Source organism: Macaca thibetana, chromosome 16 (genome assembly GCF_024542745.1).
Source record: "Macaca thibetana thibetana isolate TM-01 chromosome 16, ASM2454274v1, whole genome shotgun sequence".
NCBI classification, from domain to species: domain Eukaryota; kingdom Metazoa; phylum Chordata; class Mammalia; order Primates; family Cercopithecidae; genus Macaca; species Macaca thibetana.
In genome coordinates, this window is record NC_065593.1 from 52,602,081 (window position 1) to 52,629,473 (window position 27,393).

Consider the following 27,393-nt stretch of genomic DNA (forward strand, 5'->3'; position numbering starts at 1 on the left):
GGTTGTTTTAACGAGGAGGACATGGTCAACAGCGTTAGATGCTACAGAGAGATGTGAACCGGTGGTGAGTGGAAGTATGCCACACTTTCAAATAGCTAGGCTACAGCAGGCAGAAGCTAGGATACATAAGACAAGAGGAAACATTTTTAAAGTTGGGTGAGACTTTAGAGATGGGCAAGCCAGTAGTGAAAGAGGTTAACAATAAAGATGAGAGACAGATTGGAGATGGAGAAAGATTTTTGAAGTGGTGAGAGGTAATGAGATACAATGCAAGGTACATTCCATTAATCTGCAAAGGAGGATGGATAATCTATTCTGAAATAAGAAGGTAGAAGGGAACAGTGGAATCAGATGTGGAGGGAAATGCTTAACATGTTTGCATACTGTTCTCATCTTTACATACTTTCTCAACAACCCTGCAAAGTAGGAGGTATGAGATATCTTCAGTTCATAAAGTAATCAGTAGCACAGTTGGTTAGTAAATGGAAGATTAGGGTTTGAGTCTAAGCCTGTCTGTCTCCAAAGTTAATAATCTTTCTGCTATACAGCTTCAGTATCCCCAGACTGTGAAATTATGATAACAGAACCAGAGGCCAGGCGAGGTGGCTCACATCTATAATCCCAGCTTTTGGGAGACCAGAGTTCAAGGATCACTTGCGCCCAGAAGTTCAAGACCAGCCTGGGCAACATAGGGCAGACCTCATCTCTAGTAAAAAATTTAAAAATTTGCCAGGTGTGGTAGCACGGACCAGTGGTCCCAGCTACTTGGAAGGCTGAGGCAGGAGGTTCATTTGAGCCCAGGAGGTTGAGGCTGTAATAAACTGTGTTCACACCACTGCACACCAGCCTGGGGAACAGAGTGACACCCTGTCTCAAAAACAAACAAAAAAACAAGCGTTTAAGGATTTAGGAAGGTAATGCTTCCACCATAGGGCTTGAATGAATGAATGTTAACTTCCTCTTACCTATTCTTTTTTTTTTTTTTTTTTTTTTTTGAGACAGAGTCTCACTATGTTGCCCAGGCTAGAGTGCAGTGGCGCAATCTCAGCTCACTGCAAGCCCCACTTCCTGGGTTCACGCCATTCTCCTGCCTCAGCCTTCCGAGTAGCTGGGAATACAGGCGCCTACCACCATGCCCGGCTAATTTTTTGTATTTTTAGTAGAGACAGGGTTTCACCATGTTAGCCAGGATGGTCTCGATCTCCTGACCTTGTGATCTGCCTGCCTCGGCCTCCCAAAGTGCTAGGATTACAGGCGTGAGCCACTGCGCCCAGCCCTTCTTACCTATTCTTTTGGAGGAGAAAAAATCAAGAAGCCTTCCCAGGTTGTAATTTCCCAAGCGGTTTTTTTTTTTGTACAGCTCCTCTGCATATCTGACAAAATTTCCCATAGCATCTTTCAGTAACACTTTTAGCTTGCTCATACTTGCCCCATCATCACAATGACATTTATGTTCACAGGGTCTCCGGGGCTTGCTGTCATTCCTTCATCTGGCCGAAACATGCTTCTTCCTGAAAGTTCCCCATGAAGCATTCTCCTAGTTCTAAGTAGTTCATTAGCTCTCCGGTTTCCCTTTTCTCCTCCTTCAAGTACACACATAACTAATCTAAAACAGGGTCTTCCCAGTCGGAACCGTTGGTATCAAGTACACAGGAGTGCCATAGCCTTGAATCTAATTACCTAGTACTTTGAATAAATCTGGAAAGTCTGGTATGCTTACAAGATGATACAAATGTATAAAATAAACATTTAAATTATACAGTTTTTTTTTTTTTTTTTTTTTTTTTTTTTTTTGCTTTGCTTGTCTCTACACAGCCAATAGTTTCTGAAGATCAGACAGCAGCCCTGATGGCCCATCTCTTTGAAATGGGATTCTGTGACAGGCAGCTGAACCTACGGCTGCTGAAGAAACACAATTACAATATCCTGCAGGTTGTAACGGAACTTCTTCAGATAAACAACAATGACTGGTACAGCGAACGCTATTGAGGAGTGACCTTGTATTAAATAACTGCCTGCTGCTCAGAGATGATCTTTATTCTGTCATTGGGGTATGGGGTAGAAGCCCTTGCTTATTTTTAATCTGATGAATCTGTGTAGAGCCCATTGTTGAGTTACCAAGACAATACCTATTACAGTATTTTGGGGAGCAAGTTAAAGACCAGAACTTAAATTTTCACTTTAGACATTGGATGAATAGTATGAAGACAGTTTTTCAGTTGATTTGGATAAAACTATTTTAGTGCATTGACAAGTATAACTTCAACTTCATATAGAACCATTTTTCTTTCTGCTTTTATTGAAGTTGAGTGTTTTTCTTTGATTAATGTGGATTTTTTATGGGGATATCTGTTAATTTTCAGGTTTTGAAAGACATTAACCTCGTAAGTTGTTTTTAAGAATTATTCTCATAATTTCTGTAACCCAGCTCAAGCTTCATAGCTATTTGGCATTAAAATAACACCCAGAGCATGATAGAAATGTTGTTACTCTTCCTCTCTCAAGGAGAAAGTAATTTTCCTGCAAGACTTAATAGTTGGCACCGTTGCTTTCTAAAGACTCCGTGGTGCATTCAAGAGTACCCAACTTCAAGGGAATCTCTGCATTTCAATGAAAGGAGGAAGAGTGTGCTGATAAACCCACCAGCACCTATTGAGCAATGTCTATTATAGTAATTTTGCATACATTTTTATTTAAGGGAAAAAATTTAGGTAGTGTGAAATATTTTGCTAATCTCGTAGAAAAGGAAAAAATCCTTCTGTTATTTAAAGGGAAAAGTAAATTTAACAGTTACCTTTTTTCTTAATGTCAGGGCAGATCTTATTTTACAGTACAGTGGGGGAAATAGAAACATGTGAAAGGCAAAAGGCAGGCTCCTAAATTAATGTCAGTAAAGTTCAGGGTGGGCAAATGAGTGTGTGTGAGGTATAGGAAATGCTGATGACTTCTTTAATGCTTGAAGTCCGTTCAGAGGTATCCAGCCCTAGAAAGCCTAGAACAGGAAGAGGCAGCTGGTATTGTGCAAAACTTGGATGGGGGCAAAGTTGCTGAAAAAGTTTTGGTTTAACCCCAAGATAAGTGGGAAGGAGCTTGTCCATGGACCCAGGTTCTCACTCTGTTTACAGAAGGGAGTTGAGTACAGTTGGTGAAGGAAGAGGTAACAAAAAATGCTAAATATTTTATCCATGAAAATGACTTCCAGGAAAGGAAGAATATGAATTCCAGACCGAAGGGGAAAAGATAGTTAAAATAGTATTATCTAACCTGGTTGGTATTTGTAATGAATGGTGATTTTAATTAGTCATTAGCCATAATGATGTTTATTTACAGTATAACTCCTGAATGCTACTTAAATAAACCAGGATTCAAACTGCAAGCCAACCAGGCCGTTCATTATTTAAAACATTTTAATCGGGGCTTCCGGGCAGAAGGTGGAGCGGCAGGGTGTGTGTAACTGGATTGATGGGCGGGACCTGTCTTGACCATCGGAGCTTTATAGTCGAGGGCCAGGAGGGCCCGGGTTGTCCTCTCCGTTGCACTTGTACATAACCACCTAAAGAATGGTGAAATAAATGTTCTTCGAAATTCCTATCCGGACTGGCCAGTCCTTGCGGAAGCAGCGTCCGGGCCCTCGGGTAACGTTTGAAGAGCTGGGAGCGTCTCTGGCTGCTGCGTGGCGAAGGGGCGGTCCGGGGGACGAGGGGGTGGGCCCTTAGGGGCTGGGGCGGGACTTCCCTGGGCACTGAGTCAAAGCTTGAGGGGAGTGTCCGCTCCCGCACTTTCGATTCTGCTTGCTGCCGTTTCTGTCGCTGCAGTCGTCCGCGGGTAAGACCCTCCCTAGACACTCTATTTACTTACTTTATCTTTCGGAGGTCAAGACACCTCCTGTTGCCGCCGCCTCGCCCAACACACAGGCGCCCCCTGCACGCGTAGTAAGCTTGACTAACGGCCTCTCGGTGTGTGTGGTGGGACTTGAAATCCTCCCTTAATGAAGTCACACCTTCTCCGTCCGCGCCCACCGGGTCGGCTAGTGGCAGAGCCCCCATGTAGCCCAGGAATCGGCTTGGCCCTTCGGGGAGGTCAGCGTCTTCGCTATCCCCACTCTCCAGTGCGGCACATTCGCTCCCCTAGGACTCCGGCCGGTTGCCGGCCCCACGCCGTGTTTCTCCTCCCCACCACCGCCCAGCTCAGCCCAGTCCAGTCCACTCTGCCGTTAGAGGCCCTTCTCCCCAAAGACGCACGTCAGAAGTCTCGCCCTTGTGCAGCTGAGGAGCCTGGGGTCCCAGACCTGAACCAGGTGAGCCTCGCAATATTTTAGCCCAGAAAGATCTGTGTGGCTCACTTGCCGGCCTTGTTCTGCCACACAGAGTCCAGATTTAGCCTTGACTTTTCCTAGTGAAAGACAGACTCTGGTATCACTATGACCTCCTCAGGCTTTCTTACCCCGCCTCAGAAAGCAGTGAGGTGTCTGCTTTCTCCCAGGGCTTCTTTAGATAGGGGTCTTAACCACACCTGTGACCAGTCTGGCCTCTTCTCTGCTTGTTTCAAAGAATCTCTTTTCTGCCCTATCCAACTTCCTTCCCTTGAACTGAATGACAGCTCAGCAACTTTTTTTTTTTTTTTTTTTTTTTTTTTTTTTTTTTTTTTTGAGACTGAGTCTGGCTCTGTCGCCCAGGCTGGAGTGCAGTGGCCGGATCTCAGCTCACTGCAAGCTCCGCCTCCCGGGTTTACGCCATTCTCCTGCCTCAGCCTCCGGAGTAGCTGGGACCACAGGCGCCCGCCACCTCGCCCGGCTAGTGTTTTGTATTTTTTAGTAGAGACGGGGTTTCACCGTGTTAGCCAGGATGGTCTCGATCTCCTGACCTTGTGATCCGCCCGTCTCAGCCTCCCAAAGTGCTGGGATTACAGGCTTGAGCCACCGCGCCCGGCGACAGCTCAGCAACTTTTCCAGAGAAAAATTAAATGCTCTGCCAATCATTTATGGAAGTTCCTTAAAGTGAAATAACTTCTGCTTTTCTTTTGTTTTCTCTTTTGTAGGCAGATTGGTCTCTTTTAAAATAATGAAAGGAGTTGAAATGCGTTGAGACTTCTGAAAGTCCCGTGTAACCACCCAATTTTTCACACCCTATCTTCCTTAGACTTGAGCTTGCTTAAACTGTGGTGGGGCTCCTTGCCAGTCTTGAGAACCTCAAACCAAAATTACATTTGGCGTCAGTGCTTAGCACTGAACTTTGGTCTTTTCTCATTAGTGAAACCCCTGCCTCCGAAGAATGGGTAAGACGTTTTCACAGTTGGGCTCTTGGCCGGAGGACGAGAACAAGTCAATCCTGCCCTCCAATCCAGCCATTGGCAGCCAGGCTGTCAGCTACTTCAGCACCGGTAGCAGCAAGTCTCTTTGTTCCTGTGTGCCTTGTGAAGGAACTGCTGGTGCCAGCTTTGTGACTTGTCCCACCTGCCAGGGCAGTGGCAAGATTCCCCAAGGTGAGTGGCCCACGGCTCTGGAAATACCCTGGAGTCCAGGGAAAGTTCTTAGCCTATTGGCCTGGGGCAGCCCCTCTGAATCTCCTTGGATGGGGTTAGATCTGCTCCCAGCTCTTGACCTCCCAGTCTCAGGCTGGCCAGGGAGATACTTAACTATCTTTGGGTTCCCTGCAAAAACCTGCCCTCCTTCCCTGGTTGTATTCCCCAGCCCCTTGTGGGAAAGAGGGGTTCTAGCCACTGTGCTCCTAAGCAACACTGTATGTCTTAGGATTCATTCAGTTCAGGAAGTTAGAAATTACCTTTCCAAAGATCCTGGGCATCTCTGATTTGCTGGTGACTTTCAGAGATTCTTCATACCTATTAGTGGAAATCTCACTTCCATTCTAGAGATGGCAAAGCTGACCTGCCAACTTTGGTAGCAGAGTCCAGTGCTTCCAGTTCTGCTCTGGGGCAGAGGCGGCATGCTTCTAACATTGCTCCGGCCGGGCGCGGTGGCTCAAGCCTGTAATCCCAGCGCTTTGGGAGGCCGAGACGGGCGGATCACGAGATCAGGAGATGGAGACCATCCTGGCTAACATGGTGAAACCCCGTCTCTACTTAAAAATACAAAAAACTAGCTGGGCGAGGTGGCGGGCGCCTGTAGTCCCAGCTACTCGGGAGGCTGAGGCAGGAGAATGGTGTAAACCCGGGAAGCGGAGCTTGCAGTGAGCTGAAATCCGGCCACTGCACTCCAGCCTGGGCAACAGAGCGAGACTCCATCTCAAAAAAAAAACAAAAAAACAACAAAAAAACATTGCTCTATGGTGTGGGTGGAGGCATGCTTCTGGGAGGCTGGCACAGGAAATATTTGTCACAGTTGCATCTTTGCCCTCCCTCTCACCTTCTCTCTCTCTAGAGCTGGAGAAGCAGTTGGTGGCTCTCATCCCCTATGGGGACCAGAGGCTGAAGCCCAAGCACACGTAAGCCCCTCTTCCTCCCTCAGCTCCACAAGCCATTGCCCATGGGGGCTGCTCCCTTTGTCTCCCCTGTTTTGATCCCCCCTAATATATTCCTGTTAGTTCTTCCATAGAAAGCCTGAGCCTCAGAGATACCACCTCCCTATGTCCAAGAATTTTTTCCTGATTTAGAAGCTCCTGGACCGGGTGTGGTGGCTCATACCTGTAATCCCAGCACTTTGGGAGACCAAGGCAGGCAGATCACTTGAGCTCAGGAGTTCAAGACCAGCCTGGGCAACATGGTGAAACCCCATCTCTACCAAAAAAAAAAAGAAAAAAGTAGCAGCAGCAGCAGCAGCAGCAGATGTCACTTGAGGACACCAGGTGGCCTTCCTTAAGCATCACTGCTTCCAGGAAACATGGCACCCTCTCCAAGACAGGAAGGATCTGGTAGCTCTGCAAGTCCTCCCAGGAAGGAGGGAACAAGCATGTGGCCCTGGCTGCAATTGATTTGAAAACATTATTTTTCTTAAGCAGCTCCCTTGCTGAGGCAGTTCAGACTTGCTTGTTCTTCTCCCAGTAGAGGTGAAAAACCTATTTTCTGCTGTTCTGGGATACTTCAGAACCTCAGGCAGCCCTGGGGCCTACTGTGTTTGTGATCTGAGTCTATCTGACATGGAACTCCCTCAACCTCCTCCTAAGGTCCTGGTGTCAACCTGGGAGTCACCACCAAGCCGAACCCTCTCCGCCACCCCACTATACCAGAATTAGAAATCAGGCTGGGCATGGCCGGGCACGGTGGCTCACACCTGTAATTCCAGCACTTTGGGAGGCCGAGGTGGGCGGATCACGAGGTCAGGAGATCGAGACCATCCTGGCCAACATGGGGAAACCCCGTCTCTACTAAAAATACAAGAAAATTAACTGGGCATGGTGGCGGACGACTGTGGTCCCAGTTACTCGGGAGGCTGAGGCAGGAGAATGGTGTGAATCCGGGAGGCGGAGCTTGCAGTGAGCTGAGATCACGCCGCTGCACTCTAGCCTGGGTGACAGAACAAGACTCCGTCTCAAAAAAAAAAAAAGAAATCAGGCTGAGTGTGGTGGTTCATGCCTATAATTCCAGCAGTTTGGGGAGGCCAAGACAGGAGGATTACCTGAGGTTAGGAGTTTGAGACCAGCCTGACCAACATGGCAAAACCCCATCTCTACTAAAAAATACAAAAATTAGCTGAGCACAGTGGCAGGTGCCTGTAATCCCAGCTACTTGGGAGGCTGAGGCAGGAGAATCCCTTCAACCCAGGATGTTGATCGCGCCACTGCACTCTAGCCTGGGTGACGGAGCAAGACTCCATCTCAAAAAAAAAAAAAGAAAAAAAAGAAATTAGCCGTGCCCATCATAAGATACTAACAAAGTACTTATCTCTTTAATGCGTATCTGAATTTTGAATTAGATGGATGGATAGTGTCCTGTTCTGAATGTTAAAATTCAGAACTTCCAAATATGGACTTATTTCTTCTAGTGATAATAACTAGCATTCATCATGCTTTTGCCATGTGCAGGGACCTGTGATTAGTATTTTTTCATATATTAGCCGATAACAAATTCTATGAGGTCAGTACAATTATCTGCCTTTTACCAACAAGGAAACTGAGACTTAAGGAGATTAAGTGGGCTGCTCCATGTTATTGGGTCAATGGGAACAGAGAGCTGGAGTGGAAACCAGGCTGCCTGCCTGCCAATCCTGTGCCCCTACTCATTCCGGGCCACATCTGGGGAGCTAAATGATGTTGGGGTAGTGTGCAGGGGAAAGCCTGGTGTATGGAGAGGAGTGTCTGAACCTCCTCCCCAAGTTTCTTTGGTGTTCAGACTTTTCCATTCCTCCATCCTGGATCCTGCTTTCACACAGGAAGCTCTTTGTGTTCCTGGCTGTGCTCATCTGCCTGGTGACCTCCTCCTTCATCATCTTTTTCCTGTTTCCCCGGTCCGTCGTTGTGCAGCCTGCAGGCCTCAACTCCTCCACGGTGGCCTTTGATGAGGCTGATATCTACCTCAACATAACGGTGGGTGGGTGCCCTTGGGCTCCAACCCCTCCTTCCCAGCAATACTTCACTGTAACCTTTGTCCAGCATTGTGACCCTAGGCATGGGAAGCCAGGGATCTTATGGCACCCAGAGGGTGTTGGGAGCCTGAAGAGAAGTAGGAGCAACCATGAGCTCCATGACAGATCGTAAAGGTTGGGACTCTACACAGTAAGGGGTCAGAATCTGGACCAGATAGATAAATCATAGGGGTGGAGTGGGGTGACAGTGCCTGAGACTCTCTGGATGGACAGGACTGAATGGTAAGAAGTCATACAGGGTGGGCCTGGATCCTGAGCCAGCTTAACTTCGTAAAGATCCCTCACCATTCAGTGCCCCTCCATGGGGCTCCTGGTTTTGGTCCTCTGCACCTGAAGCTTGTCATGGTAGATGGGGCTTAGGCCAGACAGCCAGGCTTTTGCAACTGTTTGGCTTTTCCTAAGGATGGGCCATCTTCAGTCCTCCTTTCCCTTGTCTTCATCCCCAGAATGTCTTAAACATCTCCAATGGCAACTACTACCCCATTACGGTGACACAGCTGACCCTCGAGGTTCTGCACCTATCCCTCGTGGTGGGGCAGGTTTCCAACAACCTTCTCCTACACATTGGCCCTTTGACCAGTGAACAGGTGACTCCCCTCTCCCTGGCCAGCCCTGCCCACCAGCTTGTGGATGTGTGTTGGTGGGAAAGAGGCAACTGGAGTCGGGGCTAACCCTGTGCCCATTTGGTTGACAGATGTTTTACGCAGTAGCCACCAAGATACCGGATGAAAACACGTAGTGAGTACCCCTTGATCTCTTCTTCCCTAGCCGCTTGCCTGGCTTAGGAACCCACTTAATACCCACCAGCTTTCCTGATTGCTTAGCAGGTTCTTCAGCCAGCATCTGGACTGCCCTCCCATGGCCAAGGATGTAATAAGCAAGGGTTCAGGGTCCCCAGTCTCTGCTTGTTTGGACCTTGATTAGAATGAAAAATAGGCTGGAATTTGGTTAATCTCTACAATATGTGACCTTGGGCTCTTCAGCCTGCATTGCTGAGGAAGATGAATGTTTTGTTTTTCTCCTGAGGGGGGGTCCAGCATGTGCCTGGGCCAAGTGAGTGGAGGTCAGAGTGATAGTGCAGCCATGCTGCCACACTGACCTGAAGGGTGGGAAAGGGTGGAAGTGGCATATTGGGGGCACCTGATGGAAGGAAGGGGTTGTGTGGGGTAAGGAAACTGGGACCTGCAGGCATCTTCTAAGCTGACAGGTTGCTCCATGTGACATGTGGTCCCACGTTGTCTTTTCTTCTCTCTCAGCAAAATCTGTACCTGGCTGGAAATCAAAGTCCACCATGTGCTTTTGCACATCCAGTAAGTAGAGCTTGGAGCTCTGGTGTCCCTGCTCTCACTTCTGACTTCAGTTTCACTCAGCTCCACCTTCTGGGCAGAGTCATGCAAGCTGACCCCATGAATCTTTGTTGGCTCTTGGGAATAGCAAGTCTAGCCCCTTTTCTAAGTCTCACCTTGCCTATAAACTATTAGGGGCAACAGGCATAGGGCTGTCTGGAAGTTGCTGGAAAACAGGTGGGGCAGCTGTCCCAGGTACCTTGGCAGAGTGGGGAGCTAGAGGGAAGGGAAAAATGAGGGAGCCCCCAACTCTCCACCCCCAGACAGTATAATGGGGCCGGAGCTTTCATTTTCCTTCCAGCCATGGCAACAAGGCCTGCTTCCTCTCCAGGGGCACCCTGACCTGCTCATACCTGAGCCATTCAGAGCAGCTGGTCTTCCAGAGCTATGAGTATGTGGACTGCCGAGGAAACGCATCGGTGCCCCACCAGCTGACCCCTCACCCACCATGACCTGTCTGCTGTCCCTGTACTCCAGGCACCTGCAAACCTGGTCTTTATCTCCCACAACTCCCTGGTGACTAAGGAAGGACTACAGAGGCTTTGCCAAAGGAGAAGCCCTGCTTCATCACACCCTTAACCTCCCACCCGCTCAGGAAGCTTGCTTTGAAGTTAACTTCATACACACACACTCATATCCTCCAATTTCCCCCAGATTCTTTCAGGGGCTGCCATCAGATTCTGCCCTTGGTTAGTCTTTTTTTTTTTTTTTTTTTTTTTTTTTTTTTTCCCCGGTAGAGACAGAGTCTCACTGTTGGCCCAGGTTGGTCTTGAACTCCTGGGCTCAAGTGATCTTCCCTTCTTGGCCTCCCAAAGCACTTGGATTACAGATGTGAGCCACTGTGCCTGGCTGGTCTTTCTTCAGGAAAATCTGACCTGGCATCTTCTTGAGGCACCTTAGATTCCCTGGAGTGGCACCTGGCCTTTCTGTACTGAGCACCTGGTGAGTCTGAAGGGGCCATTTCACCCCAGCTCCATCAGGGCTGGCCGTCCTGTCTGAATGGGGAGAGAGCTGTAGTTTTATCTGGCTTTTAAAACATAGACCTGCCGGCTGGGCGCAGTGGCTTATGCCTGTAATCCCAGCACTTCGGGAGGCCGAAGCGGGTGGATCACTTGAGGTCAGGAGTTCATGACCAGCCTGGCCAACATGGTGAAACCTTGTCTCTACTGAAAATGCAAAAATTAGCCGGGTGTGGTGGCGCACGCCTGTAATCTCAGCTACTCCGGAGGCTGAGGCAGGAGAATCACTTGAAACCGGAAGGCAGAAGTTGCAGTGAGCCAAGATCATGCCACTGCACTCCAGCCTGGGCAAAAGAGCAAAACTCTGTCTCCAAAAAAAAAAAAAAAAAAAAAAAAAGAAAAAAAGACCCTTTTCAAGTTTTCTACTCTCTGATAAGAAAATTTGGGGACATCCAGTGCCATCTCCAAGGACTTTCTGGGGATCATAGATGCTTTCCTGTGCCTGTCTGCTTTGACCATGTGAAAAAGTGACAGTCTCTCTCTCTGGTAACTTGTCTGCCACCCATCTGAGAGATGAGCCAAGGCCCCTTAGCCCTCTGTCCTTTCTGGTTATTGACTGTCCCTGGTTCCTAGGAAGACAGCTGTTCTCCAGCTAAAGCTTCTCCTCTCTATAAAGCAGTTTCACTATTCTTTTCATAGCGGGAGCCAAAATAGTAGAGGAGGGGAGGGAGGCACCTGGCATTCTGTGGGTCTGCACAGGAAAAAAAGAGCCAAAGTCAGATTCATTGTATAAGGTATTTATTGAAGGAGAACCTGTAAGTCCACATCCTGAGCCCATGTGAGTAGACACAGGCAGGTCAAACGGTGGGCCCAGCTGCTCTCATCTGAAAGCCTGCAGGAGATGAAGCTGTCAGTATCCAGCTGAGGCTGCTGGGTTCTGTTCCACCACCACCTTAGCACCAGGGCCCACTCTGGTCCCAGAGGCCTCATCCTTCCTTGGGCTTTGACAATGTGGAGCAGCACGTCGGCAGGGACTGGTCTAGACCCTCCCTTTCCTGTCACTCAGCTAGGGCTAAGCCCCAGATAACCCCTGGTTTCCCACTGGCTCCTAGTAGAAAGGTTTCTGTACTTTAGCAGAACAGGAAGGATATTTGCTCATTAAAGGTGGCTTGGTCTTACAGCTGGGTGCAGTGGTATACACCTGTAGTCCCAGCTACTCAGGAAGCTGAGGTGGGAGGATCTCTGGAGCCCAGGAGTTCAACTCTTACAAGAGCAGCAACATTAGCAAGACCCTGTTTAAAAAAAAAAGAAGCTGGGCATAGTGGCATGCACCTGTAATCCCAGCTACTCAGGAGGCTGAGGCAGGAGAATCACTTCAACCCGGGAGGCGGAGGTTGCAGTGAGCCAAGATCGCACCACTGCACTCTAGCCTGGGCAACAAGAGAGAGACTCTCTTAAAAAAAAAAAAAAAAAAAAAAAAAAAAAAAAAAAAAAGATGAGCAGGGAAAGCTAAATTTGAAGTAGGATGCATGGAAATAGGGAGAAGTGGTGACAGAACTTGGTAACTAGGGGAACAAGGGGAAGGAAGGAGACTGTGCTGTCTCCAAGCTGAGGTCAAGGTGGTGCTGGCAAGAGCGCAAAAGTCCAGGGAAGCCAGGCTGGAGCTGCTGTGTATAGACTGCCAAATGTGGAGTATTTATATTGTATTCAATAAACTATACTTAAGAATATTCAAAAAAGTCTCCTGGGAGTGGGAAGGGCACTAGTGAATACTCCCTAGGATACTCCTTATTTCACAAACTTTTCTTTTTTTTTTTTTTTTGAGACAGTTTCACTCTGTTACCCAGGCTGGAGTGCAGTGGCGTGATCTTGGCTCAGTGCAACCTCTGCCTCCTGTGTTCAAGCAATTCTCGTGCCTCGACTCCCTGAGTAGTTTTGGTTACAGACATGCACCACCACACCCAGCTAATTTTTGTATTTTTAGTAGAGACAGGGTTTCATCATGTTGGCCACGCTGGTCTGAAACTCCTGGCCTCAAGTGATCCACCCGCCTTGGCCTCCCAGAGTACTGGGATTACAGGCATGAGCCACTGCACCTGGCCGAAACTGTAATGTTCTAACGGACAGCAAGGTCTCTTCCCCGGGCCTCTGGGCCACTGATGATATGTCCTGCCCTTCTGTTTTCCATGAGATTGCTCACAGGATCTCACTCTCTTCCTCTTGCTCCCATTGTGTATCTCTAAAGTCTCTTCCAATTTTACTATTCCTGTTCTGTGCTGTTATCTTCCCCAGCTGCTCTCATCAGGAAATTTCGTGGGTTGCACTGAAATGGCTCCTTCAGACCAAAGGCAATGCTATGTAGGCTACAATGAAATACCCAGCTAATCCCTTGGATGGGGCTTGTGATTGAGGTGACTGAGGCAGCCTTTCTCAGCATGGAGGAAGAAAGGCCTTCCCAGGGCTTGCACCTTCCTGAAGTCTAACACCCAGGGTCTCCCAGCCCTACCCACTCCTTCACCTTGGGCTGGTGAATCTCTCGGTTGTCGCTAGATGGAGAGGTTGAGAGCCAGGAAGGAAGAGGGCTGTGGGTTTTAGAAGGCAAACCTCCCTCCCCGTCCCAGGGTCAAGTGTCATGTTCCTGAGGCTATAGCCCCCACTTCCCTCCAAGCTCTTTCTCTCCATCCCTCCCCCCATCGTCCATTTGACGGCTGAGTGCCCACTGTAGGCCAGACATTGCACTGGGCTTGGAGGTGGGGAGCATCACTGCCTGCAACCACTTTCTGCTGCTGCAGGCCTGCTCTGATGTGATGTGACCCCTCCTTCCCCAGGCTGTATCTCAGTAAGCATGGGCTTGGGGGAATGAGTGATGGCTCCAGTGACAGTCACAAACTGAAACCCCTGACAGACTTATCACTGCTGAATGAGGGCAGGTAGTGATAGTAGTAGGAGTTGCATACTTGCAGGGGACCCAAGACCCAGTTCTCCCATTGGCTTTGCCTAGAGAAGCATAAACTTGTCTTCCACTCTCTTTCCACCGTCTCCATCCCCTTCGTGAGTCCTCCTGCCTGCTTCCTCTCATCCCTGTCTCATAAAGCTGACCAGTGCTGTGATTCCTCCCAGGAAAAGAATTACGTTTTATTCCTGGCAGCCACCTCTTCTAGAGTGGGTGGCTTTTGAAGTGGAGATGTTGCTGGATGCTGAGAAGATGTGGCTGCTCATCTGCATTTTGAGGATGGCCACTGGGGTCTCGGGTTCAATCTCTGGGTCACCACTGCTGTATGTAGTTGGTAGACTGAGAAGAGGAAGAGACGGGAAACAAAACAAGTTAGCAGCTTCTGGTTTCAGAACACTGTGTGAAATCCTGTGAGGCCAGAGGAATCAAAGTGAAATGTAGCAGCCCAGTCCTCATCCTAGAAGTGCTAGCATCAGGTTCTTTCATCTGTTGCACCTCTGTTAGAGACACCTTTCTAACGCCTTGCACAATTATATATTCTTGTTAAGAGTTGCCATCCAGGCCAGGCGTGGTGGCTCACACCTGTAATCCCAGCACTTTGGCAGGCCGAGACGGGTAGATCACTTGAGACCAGCCTGGCCAACATAGCGAAACCCCATCTCTACTAAAAAATACAAAAACTACCCAGGCGTGGTGGTACATGCCTGTAATCCTAGCTACTCGGGAGGCTGAGGCAGGAGTATCATTTGAACCCGGGAGGTGGAGGTTGCAGGTGGAGTGCAGCTGAGATCTAGCCTGGGTAACAGAGTCAGACTCTGTCTCAAAAAAAAAAAAAAAAAAAAAAAAAAAAATTGTCATCCTGAGTTTGATGGCCTACAGTGAGCTGGACTCCAAGCTAAGTGCTTTTAGTGCTCTTTCCTTTATCTATTTATTTATTTATTTATTTATTTATTTATTTATTTATTTATTTTTATCACTCTTTTACCCAGGCTGGAGTGCAGTGGTGTGATCCTGGCTCACTGCAACCTCCACTTCCAGGGGTCAAGTGATTCTTCTGCCTCAGTCTCCCAAATAGCTGGGACTACAGATGCGCCCTACCACAGCCAGCTGATTTTTTTTGTATTTTTAGTAGAGATGGCATCTCAGCATATTGCCCAGGCTGGTCTCAAATTCCTGAGCTCAGGCAATCTGCTCACCTCGGCCTCCCAAAGTGCTGAGATTTCAGGCGTGAGCCCCTGCGCCTGGCCCCTTTACTAATAATTGCCATATTCAGTCCGCATGACCCTCTGTTGAGGAAGTTGTATCATCTATTATTCTCATTTTATGGATAGCGCTGAGCAATAGGCCATCCATACCCAGGCATTTTTTCTTTTTCTTTTATTTTTAGGGAGGGTCTCACTCTGTTGCACAGGCTGGAGTGCAGTGGTGTGATCACCACTCACAGCAGCCTCACCCTTTGGGGCTCAAGCAGTCTTCACCTTAGCCTCCCAAGTAGCTTGGGCTCCAGGTGTGTGCCACCATGCCCAGCTATTTTTTTTTTTTTTAAACGAAGTCTCACTCTGTCACCAGGTTGGAGTGCAGTGACGCGATCTCAGCTCACTGCAACCTCCTCCTCCTGGGTTCAAGCAATTCTCCAGCCTCAGCCTCCCGAGTATCTGGGACTACAGGCACCCGCCACCACACCCAGCTAATTTTTGTATTTTTAGTAGAGATGGGGTTTCACCATGTTGGCCAGGATGGTCTTGATCTCTTGACCTCATGATCCGCCTGCCTCAAAGTGCTGGGATTACAGGCGTGAGCCACCGTGCCCGGCTGCCCAGCTAGTTTTTAAAAATTTTTGTTGTTATTGAGACCGAGTCTCACTCTGTTGCCCAGGCTGGACTCAAACTCCTGGGCTCAAGCGATCCTCTCACCTTGATCTCCCAAAGTGCTGGGATTATAGGCATGAGCCACCACACACTTGGCTTTCTTTCATTTTTTTCATTTTTTTTTTGAGATGGGATCTCACTATATTGTCCAGTCTGAACCTGAATTCCTGGGCTCAAGCAGTACTACTGTCTCAGCTTCCCAAGTAGCCAGGACTACTGCACCCAGCTTCCTACCAAAACATTTTTAATGGGGGCAAAGAATAGAGGAATAGACCGTCCAGAAGTAATGTGAAATAATTCTAATTTCCTACCCTTACTCCTGCTAAGGAGGTTTCTCTGGGCTACACACACACACACACACACACACACACACACACACACACACTCAGTCACCCAGAGTCTGTCTTTCAGGGTCTGTGTCTCTATCTTACCTTGAGTTGTGAATACCCAGTGTTTTTGATGGGGCTAGATTGGCATGGGTTCATGAGACCTGATGATGAAACAAAGTACAGGTTACTCATCCAGCAGTTTTCCAAGGATGGAACACTACAAGCCTGGACTGCTTGTGTCTGGTGACCCAGGGGGTGATGGGGGTACGGTGAGGACAGGCTCCTACCTGGGACAGGGTACAGACTGAGCCCTTCCTGAAGATTCTCCACTAGGAAGCTGTGCTGTGGTTCCCTGTTCCAGACCTCACGGGGCTCAATATATCTGTTAATAAGCCTACAACTCCTGTCCCACCCTCTGATCACCACCACCTCCTCTGTCACACTCACTCTGGAAGAGGGGCCAACAACTTTCTCAGCCACTCTCTGCAGAAGTTGGAAGGCTCCTTTGCAGCTGTAGGTTGGCATAAACCCACCCAGAGGGAGTTGACTAGCAAGGCATTAAAGGCCGACGGTACTTGGGAGAGTTAGAGAGGGTAGGGTAGTGGATACGGATTCTGCACTACAGGGCTGGGATGGAAGCAAAGGGCTCCTCTCCTCACCACCTCCCACTCCCAGGCTCCAGTCCAGAGTCTGTAAGGATTTTCTGCCCACCCTGGAATCTGTTGTTCATACAGAGATTGCCCTCCAGCTTAATAGATTCCCACTGAAGTAGGCTGGTGACCTGGCCTTTGGGAATCTTGGAGATTGCATTTGGAGGCGTGCTGAGTACAATGGGCTTGAGCACTTGGTTGTGTTGGCTGAGGTGGTGGCTGTGGTTGTGGTGGTTGTGGCCCTGGCCACGCCTGTGCCTGCGCCTGTGCCTGTGGCAATGGTGATGGCTGTGGTGATGGCTGTGGTGGTGGCTGCGATGTTGGCTGCACCGATGGCTGCTGCTGTGATGGCCGTCGTTGCTCCCGTGATGTCCACAATTTCGCCACTGCTGGTTGCGGCACATTTGACTTCTTAGGTGGCTGGAGCTTTTTCTCCGATTGTTGTTCTTCTTCCTGGTGTTTCTTCAGTTCCTGGCAAGAAGCCCCCGGGCAAGTGGCATCCTCCTCTCCCCACCCAATCACCCATCTGCCAGAGAAACTTCAGGGAACAAGGCAAGTGAGTAGAGAAGTATAGGTGGCAGTGGTCTCTGTTCCCTAGAGCTGCAGGCTGAAATTGGGCCTACGCTATCTCCCTCACCCACTGTAACACCCAAGAATGATTTCTGGGTGACAGCACCCGTAGCACAGCCCCAGCCCAGGAAATAGCATGGTCTTCGAGCACCTGCTTCCTTACTTGAGAGCTCAGCACGGAAAGCAGTTTTTAGTGCTGGAGGATAAAGAATAATTCCCTGCAAATGTCCTGTGTTGTGTTTTGTTTTTTAGAGACAGGTTCCCACTCTGTCACCCAGGCTGGAGTGCAGTGGCATGATTATGACTCACTGTAATCTGGAACTACTGGGCTCAAGTGATTCTCCTGCCTCAACTTTGCAAGTAGCTAGAACTACAGGTGCACACCACCATGACCAGTTAATTTTTTTTTTTTAAATAGAGTCAGGGTCTCATTATGTTGCCCAGGCTGGAGTGCAGTAAGTGGTGCAATCTTGGCTCACTGCTGCCTCAACCTCCCAGGTTCAAGCAATCCTTCCACCTCAGCCTCCTGAATAGCTTGGACCAAATGCACGCACCACCATGCCTTGCTAATTTTTAAATTTTCTGTAGAGACAGGGTCCTCCTATGTTGCCTAGGTTGGTTTGGAACTTCTAGCCTCAAGCGATCCTCCCACCTCAGCCTCCCAGAGTAATTTTTCTAATAGCCCAAGGGTGCTTCTAACCTTACAAGTGCTTTGAAATAGCAGTGTCAAATAAAAATATAGGCCGGGCGCGGTGGCTCAAGCCTGTAATCCCAGCACTTTGGGAGGCCGAGACGGGCGGATCACGAGGTCAGGAGATCAAGACCATCCTGGCTAACACGGTGAAACCCCGTCTCTACTAAAAAAATACAAAAAAAAAAAAAAAAACCTAGCCGGGCGAGGTGGCGGGCGCCTGTAGTCCCAGCTATTTGGGAGGCTGAGGCAGGAGAATGGCGTGAACCCGGGAGGCGGAGCTTGCAGTGAGCTGAGATCTGGCCACTGCACTCCAGCCTGGGCAACAGACCAAGACTCTGTCTCAAAAAAAAAAAAAAAAAAATATATATATATATATATATATATAATGCATGCCGGGCTGGGCACCGTGGCTCACGCCTGTCTTCCCAGCACTTTGGGAGGCCGAGGCGGGCGGATCACAAGGTCAGGAGTTCGAGACCAGCCTGACCAACATGATGAAACCCCATCTCTACTAAAAATACAAAAATTAGCTGGGCGTGGTGGCAGGTGCCTGTAATCCTAGCTACTCAGGAGGCTGAGGCTGGAGAATCACTTGAACCCGGGAAGCAGAGGTGGCAATGAGCTGGGTTCATGCCACTGCATTCCAGCCTGGGTGACAGAGCAAGACTCTGTCTCAAAATATATATATATATATATATATATGTATATATATGCTTATATATAATAGATAATATGCTTATATAATATATATATTATATATATAGCATGCCACGTGTAATTTTAAATTTTCTTTTTTTTTTTTTTTTTGAGACAGAGTCTTGCTCTGTCCCCCAGGCTGGAGTGCAATGGCCTGATCTGGCTCATTGCAACCTCTGCCTCCTGAGTTCAAGTGATTGTCCTGCCTCAGCCTCCCGAGTAGCTGGGATTACAGGCATGTGCCACCACACCCAGCTAATTTTTGTATTTTTAGTACAGGCAGGGTTTTATCATGTTGGCCAGGATGGTCTTGAACTCCTGACCTTGTGATCTGCCTGCCTTGGTCTCCCAAAGTGCTAGGATTACAGGCATGAGCCACCACACCTAGCCACTAAATTTTCTAATAGCCACATAGAAGAAGAAATAGGGCCAGGTGCACTGGCACATGCCTGTAATTCACACTTTGTGGCACTGAGATGGGAGGATTGTTTCAGGCTAGGAGTTTGAGGCCAGCCTGGGCAACATAGTGAGACCTGGTCTTTACAAAAAATTAGCTAGGCATGGTGGTGCATGCCTGTAGTCCCAGCTACTCTGGAGGCTGAGGCTGGAGGATGGCTTAAGCCCAGGAGATCACGCTGCAGTGAGCTATGAATGGGCCATCGCACTCCAGGTTTGGTGACAGAGGAAGACCTTGTCTCAAAAAAAGAGAAGAAAAAACAAGTGAAACTAATTTTAATTACTTTTATTTATTTATTTATTGTGTGCGACAGGGTCTCACTTTGTCACGCAGGCTGGAATGTAGTGGCGTTGTCACAAGGCTTACTGCAGCCCGACCTCCCGGGCTCAAGTGATTCTCCCACCGCAGCCTCCCCAGTAGCTGGGACTAGGGGTGCACACCACCATGCCCGGCTAATTTTTGTATTTGTTTTAGAGATGGATTTCACCATGATACCAGGCTGGTCTGAAACTCCTGGGCTCAAACGATCAGCCCGCCTTGGCCTCCCAAAGTGCTGGGATTACAGGCATGAGCCACTGCGCCCGACCTAATAATGTATTTTACTTAACCCCATGCATCCAAAACATCAATATGAACATATCAATGAAGTATTTTATATTCTTTGTTTTCATACTAAGTCTTCAAAAGTCCCAAAGTGTTGGGATTACAGGCGTGAGCCACCACGCCCGGCCATTGTTGTTTTTTAAGATGGAGTTTTGCTCTTGTTGCCCAGGCTGGAGTACAATGGCGTGATCTTGGCTCACTGAAACCTCCGCCTCCCAGGTTCAGGCAATCCCCCTGCCTCAGCCTCCTGAATATCTGGGATTACAGGTGCGTGCCACCACGCCCAGCTAATTTTTGTATTTTTAGTAGGGATGGAGTTTCACCATGTTGGTCAGGCTGGTCTCGAACTCTTGACCACAGGTGATCCACCTGCCTCAGCCTCCCAAAGTGCTGGGATTACAGGTGTGAGCCACTGTGCCCGGCTGGGAGCAAGACTAGAGCAAGACTCTGTCTCAAAAAAATAAATAAATAAATAAGTGAATTAATTAATTCAAGGCCAGGCATGGTGGTTCACACCTGTCAACAGTTTGGGAGGCTGAGGTAGGAGGATTGCTTGAGTCCAGGAGTTCCAGACCAGCCTGGGCAACAAAGTGAGACCCTGTCTCTATTACAATAATAAAATAAAATTTTTAATTTTTTTTTTTTTTGAGACAGGGTCTCATTCTTTCACCCAGGCCAGAGTGCAGTGGTACCATCTTGGCTCACTGCAATCTCCACCTCACTGGTTCAAGTGATTCTCCTGCCTCAGCCTCCGCAAGTAGCTGGAATTACAGGGATGCGTCACCATGCATAGCTACTTTTTGTACTTTTAGTAGAGACCGGGTTTCGTCATGTTGGCCAGGCTGGTCTTGAACTCCTGACCTCAAGTGATCCACTGGCCTAAGCCTCCCAAAGTGCTGGATTACAGGTGTGAGCCACCACGCCCAGCCAAAATAACATTTTTAAAAACTAAATTAAATTTATATAAAACTGACCGGGCATGGTGGCTCATGCCTGCAATCCCAGCACTTTGGGAGGCTGAGGCAGGCGGATCACCTGAGGTCGGGAGTTCGAGACTAGCCTGACCAACATGGAGAAACCCCATCTCTACTAAAAATACAAAATCATCCAGTCGTGGTGGTGCATGCCTGTAATACCAGCTACTTGGGAGGCTGAGGCAGGAAAATCACTTGAACCTGGGAGGCGGAGGTTGCGGTGAGCCGAGATCGCACCATCGCACTCAAGCCTGGGCAACAAGAGCAAAACTCCGTCTCAAAAAAAAAAAAAAAAAAAAATTAGTTTCTCAGTCACACTCCAAAGCTCAATATAGCACACAGGCTGGGGGTTACCCTATTGGACAGAACATCTTTAAACCTCCCAGGCCTAGTACACTTGCCCTCCCCCAATCTATTACAACAGGGAAATTGAGTTAGCTTGTAGTGTTCTCCCCAACACAGACACAGTCTATCTGAGAGAACGCCAAATGACCTTGCTTTCCTCCTACCCCCAGCAAACAACATTCACCAAATAGTAGGCAGCTTCCTAGGGTTCTGTCTCCATTCTCCATTGCCTTCCTACTCCAGAAAGGACCCTGAAGAACCCAGCCTATCCCATGCACCTGTTCTTTCTGCTGCAGCTCCTGCTGCTGCTGGGCCATCAGCCACCTCCTTCGGTCCAAAGCCATCTGCCGGCGCCGGGCCTCCCAGTGGTAAGCACTACCCATGATAGTGGGATGGTGTGAGGCCCCAGGTGGGGGTCGGGACAAGCAGAGCCCACTGCTCCCACCACCTCTGTCTCTTCCCACTCAGACCCCTCTGCCTGTAACTGGAACCACCTCACAATGTGGTTACTGCCAGGGCAACTGGGCAGGCCCCACCTGCTTTGTTGAGGAAGGGAGGCGTTTTTCACAAGGCTCCCAGGGAACATCTGCAAAGTACCTTTCTCTCCTGTATCCCGGCCCGTGGGATAGTCAGTGTAGGCCCTGGAGGAGGGGGTGGGAATTTGGGGAGCAAGAGACACGAGAAATGGAGACAAGACAGTGCTCTGATCAAGTCTCGTTTAATGGAGGTAATGCACTGCCTTATATACACTTGGAAGGGAAGGGGTTGGGCTAAGGCAGAAATGATCTCATTGCCGAGGGCGTGGCCAGGTTAGTTTCGGTTTCTCCGGTCGGAGGTCATGTTGCGCTTGCGCTATTAAGTAACAATTTTCCCGGGCGCGGGAAAAGTGAGTGAAGAAGAAGCAGGAAGAGCGCCATCTTTAACGAGGTATTAGTACAGGGGAAAAAAGGCAAAGATAGGGAGAAGGTGTGGGGTGGAAATGAATGTAGCTCAGGCGTTTAATCCTTAATTATTATTCGCTATGGCCGGGGCGTGCAGCTCCGGACAGGTCCCCCTTTTTATATTTTTATGATAAGAAAACCCCTCGGGAACTGCGCCTGTCTTAGGTTGGGTCAACTCACCCCCACCTTCTAGGCCCGTCATGGGATAAGGCAGCAGCAAGGGCGGCCCTCCTGTCTTAGGCTCCGATGGAGATAGTGTCCTCTTACCCGTCATTGACTGTCCAGTTCAGCACACAGGGGAGGTGGTCTTATTAAGGTAAATAAGACTCACCATTTTCAGTCATCTCAAGGTGATGATAATGAACCTGTATAGGTTTGGCCTGGAAGGCCTCGATTTGTTGTCTGACAAATGCCATAAGCTTATTAAGGATTATAGGCCCGAGAGTGAGGAAGAGTAGAAGAGTGAGTAAAGGACCAAGAAATGGCAGGAGATAGGGGAGAAGTCCATCGAGCCCAGTCCATAGTGGATTGGCGGCCAGGCCTTTTCTGTGCTTTTCCAGTTCTTCTTGCAAAGTTTTTATCTTTTCTCTGACGATTCCGGATTTGTTGGCGTAAAAACAGCACTTTTCCTGTAAAGCCAAACATATCCCTCCCTGTTCTGCCGTTAACAAATCTAGACCTCTTCTATTCTGGAGAACTACTTCAGCTAACGAGTCTACTTGGTCTTGTAAATCTTGTATGGTACTGGATAAGGTCTGTACATCTGAAATTAATTGATTGGATAATTTAGTATATTGGGTTAGCGAGACTCCTAGGCCTGTGGCTCCTGTAGTAAAAGCAGTGGTGATTCCTAGTCCAGCCAACAAGGGAATAAATTGTATGGCTCGTTTCGGTCTATAAATAAAATGTTCAATAGCGGGGATGGGGATAGGTTCATCTCCAGGGATGATATCAATGTCGGGGAGAAGAGTGGCCAGAACACAAAGCCCTGTCCAATTTGTAGGTAGATACGTATATGCCATGTTGTTTCCACAAACGAAAACCGAGCCATTTATAGCACACAAAGGGTTGGTGGCATTGATTATGGAAGTACAGTTGCCAAACACAACATAGCCTAAATCAATTTCTTTAGCGTTATTATATGATGGTGAAAAGAGGCAAGAGGAATTAGAAAACGTCATCGGTTGAACTAAGGGGGGGTGGGGGGGGTAATAGGACAGGAATTATTTACTAAGGATTCATTTGAGTAATTGACATAGGACAATGAAAGGTTAGGTATGGCTAGAGGAATAGGGGGGCCCATTTTAAGACAAAGCCAACAATCGTGGGCCAGGCTTGTATTGGACATTTGAAGTAAATTGTAAGTAGCATTGAGGATATCGAAGGTTTGGGCATCGAGCCTAAAATTATCTCTAAGCTCAGGCAGGGCTAAAGGGTGATATTGAAGTTCAGGATATGAAGCTTTATGAATTTCTTCTAATTTTTTCTGGATGGTTTTGATTCTTGCAATATCTAATGGGCCTTCTCCATCAGAAATGTGAATGGGGACGGTAGTGCTTCAACAAACAGGCTTTCCTTTTTGGCCGTTACAAGGAGATTGTACAAGTTTATTAGTGGATCCTAATACTTGTACGTCATTGATGCCTCCAGTTTGTGTTTTTAGTAACGTGGCCGTATAATATGTTCTATTGCCTGATTTGCATTGTTGATAGGAGGTATAACAGGAACTATGTACAGAAGATTGGAAAGAGCTACAAGGGCATTCTAGGAGCGGCCCGCTAGGTGAGGTATCTCTTGGGGTAGACTTACATTTCCATAACTGGTTTGGCATTAGGTAAGCTGTCTTGCCCGTGCAGGTCACCTGGGTGATTCTATCTGACGGAGGTTCAGATATTTGTCCCCCTCTGCAGTCACAAGGCTGGCCGTATTGTTTTCGTAATAATTCTTTTGCCTTACGAGGGTCACCAAAACCTGCATAGACTGTCACTATGTTATATAGAGTGATTATTCTCCAAAGGAATTTCATGTTAGGCTTCATTTTCTGAAAAACAAGAAGGAAAGAACTTCTCAGGGAGATTTATCTTCCCTGGACTGACAATGGTTATGATTTATTTGTCTTACCAATCTTTCAGGCAGCCATCTGGCTGCATCATTTTTTTGTGAGAAGATGCATACTGAGCCTCTTCCCCAAATTAAAACTGGATCGGGGCCATGCCATGAACTATCAAGTGGATCTTTCCATTTTACCATTGCAAACTGTTTTTGAGATTCAGGATGCCAGAAACGGTCGGCAGCCGATTTTCCATGACTGTCCAAATTTAAAAAATTAAGGATAAACAGGGCATGATTGAGTATGTTTCTGGGGGTACCCTTCACGGGGTACCAGCTCCCCCCTTTTAATTTTGTGATAATAGTTTTTAATGACAGATGAGCTCTTTCTACTATACCTTGTCCTTGGGGATTATAGGGAATGCCTGTGGTATGTTTAATTTGTAGGGTATTACAAAATTGTAAGAAGGCTTTGGCTGTATAACCGGAGCCATTGTCTGTCTTGATTTGTTTGGGTATTCCTAAAATAGAAAAGCAGTGTAATAAATGAGCTATGACATGTTTGGTGGCCTCTCCTGTTTGGAGAGTTGCACTGATGAATCCACTATAGGTGTCTATGCATACATGGATATATTTTAGTTGACCGAATTCTAAGTGGTGAGTAACGTCCATTTGCCAAATTTCGTTGGGGATGAGTCCTCGGGGGTTAACTCCTAGATGGGGAACAGGTAAATATGTTATGCAGTTGGCGCATTGTTTAACTATTTGTCGAGCTTGTTCTCTGGTAAGTTTAAACATAAGTCTTAAGGTTTGGGCGTTTAAATGATGTAAGGCATGTGCTTTTTGCGCTTGTTGCAAATTGTCTGTAGTGACTGTGGCTATGGTTTTTGTTGCCGTGTCAGCTGTTGCGTTACCTTGTGTTAGAGGTCCCGGTAATCCTGAATGTGCTCTAATATGCCCAAGAAAAAAGGGAGTAGTCCTTTTTCGGATAAGTTGTTGACATTGTAAAAATAGGTTAGCTGTGTCTGAAATATGTTTAATTTGAGACACGGTCTCTAAGAGGGGTATTGAATGAGCCAGGTAGGCGCTGTCTGTATAAATGTTAAGTGGCTGACAAGGAAAAGCTGATAGTGCTGCAATTATAGCTTGCAATTCGACCAGCTGAGCTGATGTATAAGTGGTCTGGAATTTGACGACTACATTATTGTAAGTGTAAGTGGCAAGTCCTGTGGAAGATCCATCAGTGAAAATTAGTAATGCGTCATTGAGAGGTTCTTTACTGGTAATATGGGGAAATACAAACGCATGAAGTTTGCAAAATTGAATAAGTTTGTTAGTGGGTAATGGTTGTCAATCGCGCCAGTATAAGAAGCGCAAGCAATTGGCCAGGCTTCCGTATTTTGTAACAGCCAATGGATGCGTGATTGAGTGTAGGGCTGTATAATGGTAGAGGGTTCTATTCCAAAGTATTTTCTACTGTTTTCTCTTCCCAAGATAATTAGATCAGCTATGGCATCATAATAAGGCAACAAAACCTTTTTAGGGGAGGAGGGCAGGTGTACCCACATAATGGGATTGTTCTGCCAAAATAGGCCAGTAGGGGTTATTGTTGTGTTAAAAATAAGGAATATTAATGGCTGAGAATAATTAATACCGGTAACAAATTGTGTTGTAATGGCATGTTTTACCTGTTGGAGTGTTATTAATGCTTCTTTAGTAATGGACCTGGGGGATTTTGGATTAGAGTCTCCTTTTAATATATCGAAAAGAGGTTTTAACTCTCCTGTGGTGAGCTTTAAGTACGGTCGAAGCCAATTTATGTCTCCCAGTAATTTTTGGAAATCATTTAAAGTTTTTAAATGATCACGACGTATAACAGCCTTTTGATTAATGATTTTGGGTCCATTAATTTGGAAACCAAGATAAGTGTATGGATCTTGTAATTGTACTTTTTCTGGGGCTATTTGTAGTCCGGCTGCTGTTAACTCTTGTTTGAGTTGGGCAAAGCACTGTAAGACTTGTTCGCCAATTTCTCCTGCTATTAAAATATCATCCATATAATGTATAATATACATTTGTGCCCACGTTTTTCTGACTGGCTCTATAGCGGCAGCTACATATTTTTGACACAAGGTAGGACTATTGGCCATACCCTGAGGTAAGACTTTCCATTGATAGCGCTTCATTGGTTGTTTAAAATTTGTAGATGGAAGACTAAAGGCAAATCTTTTCTGGTCAGCAGGGTGAAGGGGAATTGTAAAAAAGCAATCTTTAAGGTCAATAATGATTTTAAAATATTTTTGAGGAATCGCAACCGGTGAAGGCAATCCTGGTTGTAAGGCACCCATAAGGATCATAGTGATATTTACTGCTCTTAAATCTTGTAAGAGTCTCCATTTACCAGACTTCTTTTTAATAACAAAAATAGGTGTATTCCAAGGGGAATTACTTTCCTCAATATGTCCTGCTGCTAGTTGTTCCTGCACTAACTGTTGGGCAGCACTTAGTTTATCATTGAGTAAAGGCCACTGATCAACCCAAACGGGCTCATCTGACTTCCAAGTAATGGGGTCAGCGCACCTTTGGGGTGCAGGTATGTCAGTGGCCTGAGCTAAAAATTTCCAAACCCCTTTTTATCAAGTTGTCCTGAAACCAGTATAGGCTGTGGGATACCGTTCTCTCTTTTTCCAAGACTTTTACCAGGGGTGTATCCTTGAGTTAACATTTGTGCAGTAACTATATTATTTGGACTACACATTATAATTTTCATTTGAGAGAGCAGATCTCGCCCCCAAAGGTTAACAGGTAGGTAAGGGATGACAAATGGCTTAATGAGGCCTGAATTGTTTTCTTTATCTGTCCATGTTAGGTATTTAGAACTTTGTTTAGGATTACTGCTTTGTCCAATTCCTCTCAAGTGAGTTAAAGTTTCTGTAGTAGACCAATGAGAGGGCCAATCTTCCTGTTTAATGATAGTTACATCAGCCCCTGTGTCTATTAGTCCAGTGAATGCCTTCCCGTCTAACCATAAGGTTAGAAAGGGTTTTTGATTTGTAATTGGTTGCACCCAATATATATCTGATGATCCGAAACCTTTTATATTTCTATTAGAGTATTGAATATTATTATCTGTTTTAACCAAAGGTAGCAGGAGTAACTGAGCTATTCTAACTCCTTGAGGGACAGTAATTATACTATCAATAGCTCTGGCCATAATTTTAATTTCTCCTTCATAATCATTATCGATAACTCCAGGGAGGACTTGTAAGCCTCTCATGGTGACACTACTTCTTCCTAAAAGTAGCCCAAAAGTGTTAGGTGGTAAGGGTCCATATATTCCGGTATTTAAGGTTTGCGGTCCCATTTCAGGTGTTAGTATTGTGTGGGAGGTGGAACTGAGGTCCAATCCTGCACTTCCTGGGG

General features: G+C 47.2%; 3 protein-coding genes across 20 annotated transcripts in view; 2 read left to right on the forward strand and 1 right to left on the reverse strand.

Annotated features, from left to right (window-relative positions):
- Positions 1-3,591, forward strand: part of NBR1 (NBR1 autophagy cargo receptor) — a 54,621-nt gene extending 51,030 nt beyond the window's left edge. For all 10 annotated transcript variants that reach the window (XM_050762580.1, XM_050762588.1, XM_050762587.1 and 7 more), the window contains one exon: positions 1,816-3,591. In XM_050762580.1, coding sequence (XP_050618537.1) covers positions 1,816-1,989 — 174 coding nt within the window. In that variant the 3' untranslated portion in view covers positions 1,990-3,591. The remainder of the gene's footprint in view (positions 1-1,815) is intronic.
- A 131-nt stretch (positions 3,592-3,722) lies between these two features.
- TMEM106A (transmembrane protein 106A) lies at positions 3,723-13,870 on the forward strand. 6 transcript variants are annotated; one of them, XM_050762865.1, is made up of 9 exons: positions 3,780-3,825; positions 4,132-4,297; positions 5,250-5,481; positions 6,377-6,440; positions 8,324-8,477; positions 8,983-9,123; positions 9,231-9,274; positions 9,793-9,846; positions 10,214-13,870. In XM_050762865.1, the coding sequence occupies exons 3-9, from the start codon at positions 5,271-5,273 to the stop codon at positions 10,332-10,334; spliced, it is 789 nt and encodes a 262-aa protein (XP_050618822.1). In that variant the 5' UTR covers positions 3,780-3,825; positions 4,132-4,297; positions 5,250-5,270; the 3' UTR covers positions 10,335-13,870. The 6 variants fall into 6 exon arrangements, with proteins under 6 accessions (XP_050618821.1, XP_050618825.1, XP_050618823.1 ...); XM_050762864.1 differs by lacking the exon at positions 4,132-4,297 and having other exon boundaries at positions 3,723-3,825; XM_050762863.1 differs by having other exon boundaries at positions 3,780-4,297.
- Positions 11,623-21,448, reverse strand: CCDC200 (coiled-coil domain containing 200). 4 transcript variants are annotated; one of them, XR_007720114.1, is made up of 5 exons: positions 21,259-21,448; positions 16,773-17,112; positions 16,094-16,152; positions 13,974-14,133; positions 11,623-11,733 (listed from the first exon to the last, which is right to left on the reverse strand). XR_007720114.1 is itself a non-coding variant. In XM_050762941.1 (4 exons), exons 1-4 carry the CDS (start codon positions 21,361-21,363, stop codon positions 14,107-14,109), a joined length of 531 nt encoding a protein of 176 aa, XP_050618898.1. In that variant the 5' UTR covers positions 21,364-21,448; the 3' UTR covers positions 13,956-14,106. The 4 variants fall into 4 exon arrangements, 2 of the variants coding, with proteins under 2 accessions (XP_050618898.1, XP_050618899.1); XR_007720113.1 differs by having other exon boundaries at positions 11,623-12,133; XM_050762941.1 differs by lacking the exon at positions 11,623-11,733 and having other exon boundaries at positions 13,956-14,133.
- Positions 21,449-27,393: the final 5,945 nt, after the last annotated feature.

Coding starts and splice junctions, on each gene's coding strand:
- CCDC200 (XM_050762941.1), bottom strand. CDS start 21,363: ATGGGTAGTGCTTACCACTGGGAGGCCCGGCGCCGGCAGATGGCTTTG. Junction 16,153..16,772: donor CCAAGATTCCCAAAGGCCAG/GTCACCAGCCTA, acceptor TTTCATCATCAG/GTCTCATGAACCCATGCCAA. Junction 14,134..16,093: donor CTGGGTATTCACAACTCAAG/GTAAGATAGAGA, acceptor TCCTCTTCTCAG/TCTACCAACTACATACAGCA.
- TMEM106A (XM_050762864.1), top strand. CDS start 5,271: ATGGGTAAGACGTTTTCACAGTTGGGCTCTTGGCCGGAGGACGAGAAC. Junction 6,441..8,323: donor AGGCTGAAGCCCAAGCACAC/GTAAGCCCCTCT, acceptor GCTTTCACACAG/GAAGCTCTTTGTGTTCCTGG. Junction 9,275..9,792: donor ATACCGGATGAAAACACGTA/GTGAGTACCCCT, acceptor CTTCTCTCTCAG/CAAAATCTGTACCTGGCTGG.